The sequence below is a fragment of the Buceros rhinoceros genome, unplaced genomic scaffold, assembly GCF_000710305.1.
Source record: "Buceros rhinoceros silvestris isolate BGI_N320 unplaced genomic scaffold, ASM71030v1 scaffold5603, whole genome shotgun sequence".
Classification (NCBI taxonomy): Eukaryota; Metazoa; Chordata; class Aves; order Bucerotiformes; family Bucerotidae; genus Buceros; species Buceros rhinoceros.
The window spans coordinates 81,185-91,743 of NW_010405266.1; the positions used below are offsets into that span (position 1 = coordinate 81,185).

Below are 10,559 nucleotides of genomic sequence, written 5' to 3' on the forward strand. Positions count from 1 at the left end.
TACAGCAGGGTGTTGTCACGTGATGAGATTTTGAGGCTGAGCTAATAGGATGCCCTTTTAAAATGTTCTCCATGTTTTCTGGTTTAGAGGCAGGGGATATCATCATGGAGATTTCATCAAAAGAAAATTCTCAGTTTTTCTCAAACACCACAATCCTGCCTGTTGACCGATCTTCATTCAAATCCGAATCTTCTGCATCCAAGGAAAAACAGTCGTGTTGTGGAGGTATAAAGGTAGAGTAAGAGTTTTTGAATATTCCAGTAAGGACTTAGAAAACTTCTTTTTTTGGTGAACTATCCCTTTTTCAGTTCTGATTATGTCTTGCTGAGGCAGTATGAAATTATTGAAGATAGTTCTAAGTCATAAAAAAAGCCTACTTCAAATCTGTATTTGTCTAACATTTGGCAATGTTCATATATTACATGTTGGTTGAGGCTTGTGTGTTATGAAATCTTCAAGGGTCATTCTGAATGGTCACTGTATCCTCTGTATCGCACCACCCTATTTTGCCGAAGTTAAGGATGGAGCATTGGCAGACGGGCACCACAGGCAGCCATTAGAACAGATTGCTTTTTAAAGACTGTAGCCATGGTAGTCTTCCGGGCTCTGGAAAATAATATTTGTATTACAGTCCACATGTTTTGAGTACTGTATTATGGAAGCATTGTTGTAATATTTCCTGTTTGAGAGAACTCTGCATGAGCTGCCTTTGAAACAAAACTGCAGAAGCATCACTGCTGTGTGTGCATTTATCCCACCCATGAGAAGCACTTCCTCGAGGCGATGGAAGCTCCCTGCTTTAAACCTCATAATGTGGCTGCACCTACTTAACGGTAGGACAGCTGCACCTTGGAGAAGCATTCTTCCCTGTTTGGGACACTGGGGTACAGGGAGCAGCATGATGCTTTGCCTGTTGTCTCTACTTGCTTTCCAAAGCCAGGCTGCAAAATGCCGAAACCCTCTTGGGTGAGGTCTATCTAAATCACCATGTAACAGTGAGGTGAGATGAAATTATTTGAGTTGTACAGAAAACAGCTCTTCGGCCTTGCTCAGGTCTTTTCATTTTGCACAGCCTGTTTCTGTTCTTTTCACACATGGACAGATATCTACTTTTGCTTACTAATCCAGCTCCCAGTACGGTCCGTGACTTCAGCAATAGTTGGCCTAAGCCTATAAATTATGCAAAGCAGTTAAGATATTGCGGGATTAATTGATTCTGATGACTGCCATAAAAATATTTTGATTCCTGAATATTCTCCTCGATTTTGTCCGATTCCGTAAAGGCCCAGGATTCTGGGCCAAGATGAGTTGTATTAATTGAACTTGTAGCATAGAAGTAATTCTATCATAGTTACTCCATTTTCTGAAACAATAATCTAATTCCCTCACTGAATAAACCCTCAATCACAGATTAGCCAGTCAGGAATCAGCTTCTTAGCTCCAAAAATAGAAAAGCAATAATATTTCAGCTCAGTTTCTTTCTGTGTAAAAAAGTTTTATCTTCTGGGAATCCAAACTGGTATAATTAACCTGTTCCAATAAGGACTTAGAAAACCTCTTTGATGAACTGACTCTTTTTTAGTTCTGGTTATGTCTTGAGTCATTATGAAATCATTAAAGATATTTCTAAGTCGCAAAAGAGTCTGCTGCAGATCTTTATTTGCCTAACGTGTTACCAAAAAACCAAAAACGCAGATTTCACAAGCTGTTTTTACCAATTTTCATCCTTCCCATGTGTTAAAATTGCCTTTATTAACCAGAAAGATGTGGTGAAATATTCGTTTACAGTCACTGAAAACCACAGAAGAATGTGAAATCATGTGCACCCTTCTGTCCCAGCTCTAAATCAGGAGGATTTTTCCACTGCTGCATACAGTCTCCATCTCCTCCTGGGACACTTGCAAACACAGCACAAAAAAATTGTGCCAAAGAGAGACAGAAGCTTTTAAAGTCTTATTTTGACCTATATGATTTTCCTGTGAAAAAACGTATTTGCTTTCACATTGCTACTTAGAATTTCAAGGGTGAAACCACACAGAAAATGTAAAATATTATGGCAATAATTTTACTAGAATATTGTTCGAGAGTCCTCACTCTGGGAAATTCCTTCTTTCTGAAGAAGGAATAACCAGCACTGGATAAAGTGTGTTGAATGTGACACAGAGACGTATTTGAACCTTAACAAAAGAATTTGCATTCAACAGTGATGCCAGTGTTACTGCCAATATGCTTTGTCAAATCAGCTGTTGTGAGGAGTGTAGCAATAGAGGTGAGTACATTGCCTCGGAGCACCTGCTTACCGAAATTGCTCAGGGAGATGGCCTAAAGACAAAGGTCTAGATCTCTCTTCATATGAAATATTGCCATGTCTTTTACTTTCTGGTTTAGGTTTTGGGGTTGTGTGTTTAACAACTTTTATAAAGAGCATCCCTATATATTCCGTCAACACGACATGTATCTGAAGGTAGAAAGCAATGATGTTGTGGTTTTCCATGACCAACGCACGGTGTCTGACTATCTCTGGAGCTCAGTAAGGCAGTAGTTCTGCAGGAACGAAACAGTTGGTGCAAAGGACTGTGCACTCCCGCTGTATGCATTTCAGGATGGGGAATTATTACAGACCAGCTCTGGTCTTTTCCCAGAGACTGAAGAGCCCCTGGCTTGTGAAGTTAATGTAACGCACTTCTGGAGTACATCCTCCAGTCTAAAATTCTGTTAAAGTGATTCATTCTGCACATTTGCAGTATGTACCAAAGTGCAGTGAAGGGGATGGGAGTTTCATTTTCAGAGACCACTTCTAATTCAGACTAACACACTAAAAAAGATACAGCGATAACTAAGAGAAAATAACTGCCTCTGCAAAGCAGAAGGATGGGAGAAGTTTATCCCCCAGCAGAATGCAGTGTGCAAAAGAAAATGTGTGTATTACAGCTTATAAGAGGTCTGGTGGGGAAAGGACAATCCTACAAGAGAATTGCCTGGCAGGTCACCGTTCGACTCATGAAGCCATGTAACAGGAGGCAGAGACTTGTCCCTCCTGGCCACCCTGGGATTCGGTAGGAACAACTTACCAGAACAGGACTCTAAAATCCAACCTATTGAAAAGCCTGTATTAAAAAATGCCCAAATATCTCACCTCCCCACCAAGCCACACTTCACATTTACCCTTATTGTTGTTGTGTAAGATACCCCTTCCTTATATCAGGAAGGCAATGTATATGCATCTCTGTCCTTCAAAGCACCAGAAGCTTTGGCATGTACCTGAAATTAGCAGTGGTTGATAGCAAGACCAATTTATATCGTTATTGCACCTAACCAATGGGCAAATCTGCAATCTAACATGTTATAAAAGGTAGGAGAAATATTAACTTGGTTGTCTGGGAATAGTAGATGTGGCAATGTAAAAATACTTCTAAAATAATTCATAAAGAAGTAAAGTCTTCTGTACTGCCTGATTTTAATCACTGTCAATTTCTTTCACAGATATTTCTTGGTGCGTTGTCTTTTGTTTATTTTGCTAAAGCACTGTCAGGAAGTTATCTAAAAAGTACTATCACACAAATAGAAAGAAGATTTGATATCCCATCCTCTTTGGTTGGCGTTATTGATGGCAGTTTTGAAATTGGTATGTGCTATAGAAACCCATTTTTGTTTTCCGGAAAAAAAGTGATGCAATTTGTTGTGAAAAATGATTGTATGAATCTCCTTGAACCATTAGAACTAAACAAGATTCACCTAGCAAAAATCAGCATAACTGTCAGTAATCTATGTTCATTCTCCAATCCATCCCCTTTCCTCTTGCACTAAGGTTTCCAGCATGATATTGCCTCTTACAATTTCAGATTACTGAATTTATCTCGTGGACTTACCACAGTGGACTGTGGTATTCATGGGAAAGAAATTTTATTAGCCTAAATGTGTAAGCTCGGTTTGATTCTCTCTTCTTCTGCTTTCGTGGCTATTTATTCTCTTCAGCTGGCACAGTCCTTCTCCTCTTTTCCAGACCCTTATCCAAAAGTTTATGGTTTTCTTATCACAGAAGGCATTGGCCTTCTGTAAGATTGCCTGGAAAGAGGAAGAAATACCAACCCCACACCATCAGCCCTCTCCCCCTGAAGCAGCTGCCTACACCACACTCTAGGAATCATTGTTTTAGGGAATCTCTTATCAACAAGCTGTAAAACTCAGTTTTCCTTTTGCACTCTCAAAGGGAACCTCCTAATCATAATTCTTGTAAGCTACTTTGGAGCGAAGCTTCACAGGCCAAGAATAATTGGAGCAGGCTGCTTAATTATGTCAGCTGGAACATTCCTAATTGCGATGCCCCAATTCTTCATGGGACGGTAAGTGCAAAGTGATTGGTATTTACCAACTGGACTGTGCACCTTGAGTGTTAGCTCGCTAAAACATTTAGGAATTTATTGTGAAGATGCCCATAGAAAAAAACGTATGTGGATGTGGTTATTCAACATTTTTTGTGAAAAGACTTACTACTCTAGAGCAAATAAATTAACATACATGCGATTGTTGTAATCAACTTACCATTTTAATAGTCTGTGAACTTGGTCAGCATGTTTTGACAGCTTAAGAATTGTTGAAGCTTTGGTGATGATGACTGAAGGCAGGGAGACAATCTGAGAATCAAACACAAGCCAGAGGATATACTCACTGTCTAATAATCTCTTAATATGGATTCATGCATCGCAGCAGAGCAAAGTGCCTGTTAAATTGAAATGCATCACTGTGACACAAAGAGAACAGAAGGGACGATTTTCATGTACTACCACGTTATAAACTGAGTTCCATTTACCTCCTGCAAGCCATCACAGGCAACACTGGACATAGATGAAATTTGCATTTAAGTGCTATGAGCCTGTCTTCCATGGTTGTAACAGATCTGTTTGCTCTTTCTTGTAAGTTGGGACAGTAAAAAACAACTTTGGTTTATAAACAGATATCGCTATGAAAGATTCTCTTCCACCATCAATTCGACTGTTAGCGTCAATCCATGTCTGCAGGATAAAAGTCAGACTTCACTCTCAGCCTTGGAAAAATCTCAAGCAAAAATAAATGCAGGTGAGAATGATCTCTGTTAAATATTGTGATATAAACACTAAAATACAGAAAAAAATCTCAACCAATAGTTTATTAATTAAAATGCAAAAAACAATAAATGGGAATCTGATTAATCTTTCCCATAGAAAAGCCAGATCTACTGGCTGAGGCAAATTTATTAAAAATAAATATGTAACAGCCCACTGACAAGGGTTTTTTTCAGGCCGCAGCCTTTCCTTATCTTGCTGTCTCCTCCAGCAACTCTCTGCAGCTTTGCGCCTTGCAGAAACCCACAGGATCCTTGGAAAATCATGGTCTTCCCTATGCTGGGAATTGTGTCTTTAGATCCTCGGCCCACTGGAATCAGCCACTTGGGTCTCCCAGCCTGCAGACCCCTCTTCTTGTTTCTCTCCCTGCTCAATAACCCTGTTTTGTGCACCACAAATCTGTTTCCTCTCTGGTCGTGCTGAGCTCTTTGTGGGCAAAGAGTTTTCATCCCTGATGCCCAGGCATGAGTAAGCTATGGATGAGCAAATCAAACCCTCTGTATGTCACAAAAAATGTGTATGTTTGCATCCTCATACCTGTGGAATAGGCTGGTAGTGCTCATTATCATCAACGTTTCCCAAATCTTTCCCTTAGGAGATCCCAGTTTTGGTCAGAAGGAAGTGGAAAAAGTTTCTAAAATCAGATGTGGCAACACGTTTATAAAACCAGCCAAATTCTAATATCTTTGACCAAATCAGTTCATGCCAAATGTGTGTCTTCCTCAAACTGAGAGCATTCAAATTGCCATCCCCACATCCCACAAAACATTTTTCACAGTTTTCATATTGGTTTTCCCATACTAGAAGTATTTTAGAAGTCCTGTGCATTCAGTGTCAAACACTTACGAAAAACACATCATTATTGTCTCTCTTGTGATGTTCCCAGGATGTGAAAAAGAAGCAGGATCTTCCATGTGGATATATGTTTTACTGGGAAATCTTTTGCGAGGAATAGGTGAAACTCCCATCCAGCCGCTGGGAATTACATACATTGATGATTATGCCATTGAAGAGAATGCTGCCTTATACATTGGTAAAACAATTTTTTTTTCTCCTGAGGGATTTTTCCCCAGAGGAAAGTGAGTCATTCTGAATAGTGGAATGAGTGTTATTGAATTAACTTGCCCTGGTTGGTTTGTTTTTTGGGTTGGTTGGTTTTTTTTTTGTGGTTTGGTTTGGGTTTTTTTTTTTGGTTGGTTGTTTTGGGGTTTTTTTTTTCATAATTTCAAATATTAAAGTTTTTTTTAACAGTCGTGTACACTCAATGGACCAAGTTCACCCTTTAATTATACTAGCACAGAATTTGACCTTAGGTTCCTGTTGCTAATCTTCCTAATTCTTCTGAATGTGGACTGCTGAGCCTCTGTGCACATTCAGTTCTCTGGAAAGTGATAAAAATCATGTACTCTTTTAAGTACTTACTTAAAATAGAATTGCAGCAGACACTCAAAACATTTCCTCCAGATACAGGTAGAATTATAAACAATAGAGCTGAGTGTTTGAAAAGCTGGATCACTGTTTTCTTGTGTTCGTTGTTTGAAGGCCTCTGCACGTTCACCTGAAATGTTAACAAAAAATCCTTCCCTATCAGCATTTTCTCTTGACAGTTTTCCAGCCTGGCAAAAGGCAAAAATTCAGGTTCTCTCTGTACAAGAATCACTCATCCCAGATCTCCAGATCAGCTCTGAAAATTCAAAATACACAGAAATTTGACTGAGGGCATATTGAAATATGTTAATATTGGCTACCAAAGCAAATCGATTTTTCAGCCTATTTTTCACAGCCCATGACAACTTAAAGTGATCAGTTAATTTATCTTTACTTTCCAATTACTTTAAACTAGGCAGCAAAAGAATTTCTAGTAATTATAGATCAATGCTGTTATTGAGTTCAGGTAATTTTTTTTTCTTTTTTTTTTTCTTTGTGCTGAATTTCATTCTTTAATTGGATGATAATAAAAAAAAGTTGAAGTGTAGCAGGGGAAATGTTATTGTTGGCTCTTCTTGAAATATTCTAACTTGACTATCTATCTAATGTACGAGAGAGCAAAGGCTGTGTCAGTATTTTAAGACCGCATCGCTTGTTACACATCACATGTCATACTTTGCTGTTAGGTGCAGCAGGAACCAGTGTTCTTTTTAACTAAGGAGCATAACAGTCCCCTTTTTTCTATTGCAGGATGCGTACAGACAGTTGCAATTATAGGGCCAATATTTGGCTTTCTCCTAGGATCCCTGTGTGCCAAACTTTATGTTGACATTGGCTTTGTAGATCTGGGTAAGTCAGAAAACTCGGGGTTTAAAAATTCAGTCAGGCTCCAAAATGCCTGTTTTAGGCCAAGAACTAACTAGTTATCTTCTAGGCATAAGAGGCTAGCAGGGGGTAGAGCAGGTAGTTTATGAAGTGAAAAGGATGACAGCAACGCCATGCCCCATGCAGCAAAGACTAGCAAGAAGGACGGGTATGGAGGCAAGTAGGAAGCCTGACCTTTCCTCGGTTCCAGCAGAGTTGTGGTTGGTTCCCCCCAGGAGATGCCCTGGTAAGGCAGCTGGGACAGCTGGTAGCAGGAAGAGACAAGACTGAGGCTCAAGATCCTGCTGTTCCCCCCAGGAGATGCCCTGGTAAGGCAGCTGGGACAGCTGGTAGCAGGAAGAGACAAGACTGAGGCTCAAGATCATGCTGAAAGCTGTGTGCATGCATTTTGTGGTACGCTGTCATTGGCCAGAGGAATAGTCTTGCAATGAGCATCAGGGCTCCTGATTGCCTTCCTCCCGAGAAAACATCTCCCGTGCCATTTTTGCCTGGCACTTTGTGCTCAACAGCCTGGCTGGGAGCAAGGGCATGACCTCCTGGACTACTCCACGTCCTGGGCCCCTCTGGAGGCCCCGCTGGGGATGTGTGAGTGGCACAGCACAACTGGGGATCCTGTGGTGTCGGGGAAAGGCTGCTGCTGTGTCACAGGATTCAGCAAGATCTTATTGCCTCCCCACAATTCCTCCATCAACACCAACAGAGACACAAAGTGCTGCAGCTCAACCTGGCAAGGTGGGGGTGGACCCCTCTGGAGAAAGTCCCTGCAAAAACCTCTTCCCTCTTACCAATGAACATTCCCAAAGAGCGTTTATTTGTTGCTCCTTTTTTTGACTTGCTCCAGGCAGTGTAACGATAACTCACAAGGATGTGCAGTGGGTGGGAGCCTGGTGGCTGGGCTACTTAATAGCAGGTGTGATTAGTGTTCTGGCTGGCATCCCCTTCTGGTTCCTGCCAAAGCGCCTCCCGAAACCGGAGAGCAGAAAGGATTCCAGCACCTCTTCTGAGCAGTCAAAGTTCATCACTGAGGATAACAAGGACCCACACAAATCTTACCAGCAACAAGTGAAGATAGCTGAAATGGCAAAAGGCAAGTCATTAGAGTTTCTTTCCTGAAGTTGAATCTTTCTCTCACTAGCTTTTATACTTGAAAACATCATTATACTGTCTAAGTCCGTATTTTAATGGCCTTAGAATTACTGTTTTCTCCCAGGTGTCAGAAAAGGGTCTTTTCCGTGTTCCCTGGGCCTACTCTTGCATGCAGAATTTCTCCAGCTGAAGTTTGTAACATTATGTTGGCAGCACAGTAAATATGGAACTCTGCAAATATGTTTCATTCACAAATAGTGAACATTGCAGAGGCGGGGGTCAAAAAAATCTGGGTTTTTGCTAAACCTTTTTCTTTAAGGTCATTCATTAGAAAAACACAAAAAATATCTGATCAACGTAAGGATGGGAACAGACTAGATAGATACACTATTTTAGGAGGCTATCTGGGTTTAGACAAAAGCTGTTTTCCACAGTTGGCTTTCCCTGGCCCTGCTTTGCCAAAAGCATTTTCCCTCAGTGCTTGAATCTGTAACTCAATATGTCTGTGCTTACTGTCAACCATGCTGAGGACTCCCTGCCCCAAATTAAACTAAAAGATGCTGTGGCTGTTGAGGGCCCACGGAAACCAAACCAGTCCTGGTTTATGATCAAAAGAAGATATACAAAACATTATATCTCTTCTGGGAAATTGGTGCTTAGTATTCTGATCCACTGTTCCCCCATCCAGGAACTGGGGAGCTCCTAGGAACACATGGAATTTCATGGATTCCTTCTGAACTGTTCTGCAGTCCTTCTTTGGAAGGTGCAAACATGTTGCAAAGCATTATTCAAAACAGCTGTTTTCTCTCTGGCCTGGTTGTCATTTCTGCCGTTTTGTCTTGCAGACTTCTTGCCATCACTGAAGAACCTCTTTGGGAATCCAGTTTACATTCTGTATTTGTGTGCAAGTATCATTCAGTTCAATTCTTTAATTGGCATGGTGACATACAAGCCAAAGTACATTGAACAACAGTATGGGCAAACATCTTCAAAAACAAATTTTGTTATAGGTAATGCTATGTCTGCTTCTTGATATCTTAAAAATAGACATTTTAGGGGAGATTGGATTTTCTTAGGATACATTATTTCTTCTCCCTCTCAGTCTGGCTTTAAGTAGTAGCTCATAGAGGGTAAGATATTTCATTTCTGGCCCAGCACTAGCTAGCTCTGGGTTTTGTATGCAAGAGTTACTGCAAAAGATTGCATGGTTTGATGCCTTACTTCCTATTTTACTAGAAATATGAAAAATAATGTAAGTACAGCACAACCAAATAACTGAAAAGAGAATAAATTTTAAAGTACTTCACATAAATTTGTCATCAGACAGATCTGTTCCCTTGCTGGCTTCCTATTTATTTTCACGAAAGGAAGATCGACTCAGTGAGCACAAAAAGACTGTTCATAATGTATCATCTGAGATATTGCTAGTGATTTATTAATTTTTAAGAGGTTTGTGATAGACAAAAAGAAGTCAAAGTCATATTAGTGATCACACAATACATGAGTTAAGACCTAACTCTATCTCAGTGCAATGCTGGTGAAGGAAAAATAGGTATTTCTGCCCTAATTTTACCTAAGAGCCTTTCTCTGTTGTGAAGTTACTCTCCCAAGCCCTCCCACACAGCACAAGAGAGAGACACGCTACTTCTGCCTTTGGGTACCAAGGTGGCCATTTTTTGAGATGTCTTCAAGATGGTGAAGCTCACTGCCCGGTTGCTGAACCTGCATGCGGGCTTGGGTTCAGTTCCTGAGGTGCAGGGATTCAATAGAATTAGACAGCAAAGAGGTTTACATCTATCCAACACAGAGGGAACTGCCTTGTTTCAGAGCAGCATTAGTTGCACAGCAACAGTGGTATATATACGTAGAAAAGCTGTATTGATCCATTGTGCTATGTTAATTCCTTAAAGATAAAAGCTGGAATTTCCTGGCACGAAACTTCTCAAAGCAAGGAGAAATCTTCAAACATAGTCAAGGGCCCGAGAAAGTCCTGAAAACAATCCTCACATTCACTACAGTACTTGTCATTGTATTGTATAACATTTTCTGGAGCTAAGC

General features: G+C 40.5%; 1 protein-coding gene across 1 annotated transcript; it reads left to right on the forward strand.

The window, feature by feature from the left end:
* Positions 1 to 104: 104 nt before the first annotated feature.
* SLCO1C1 (solute carrier organic anion transporter family, member 1C1) lies at positions 105 to 9,511 on the forward strand (the record flags this gene model as incomplete). Its single annotated transcript, XM_010133652.1, has 8 exons — positions 105 to 233; positions 3,484 to 3,625; positions 4,211 to 4,343; positions 4,955 to 5,076; positions 5,989 to 6,135; positions 7,281 to 7,379; positions 8,257 to 8,502; positions 9,347 to 9,511. Coding segments are annotated over exons 1-8 (1,183 nt in total), but the record flags the coding sequence as incomplete, so codon positions are not given.
* Positions 9,512 to 10,559: the final 1,048 nt, after the last annotated feature.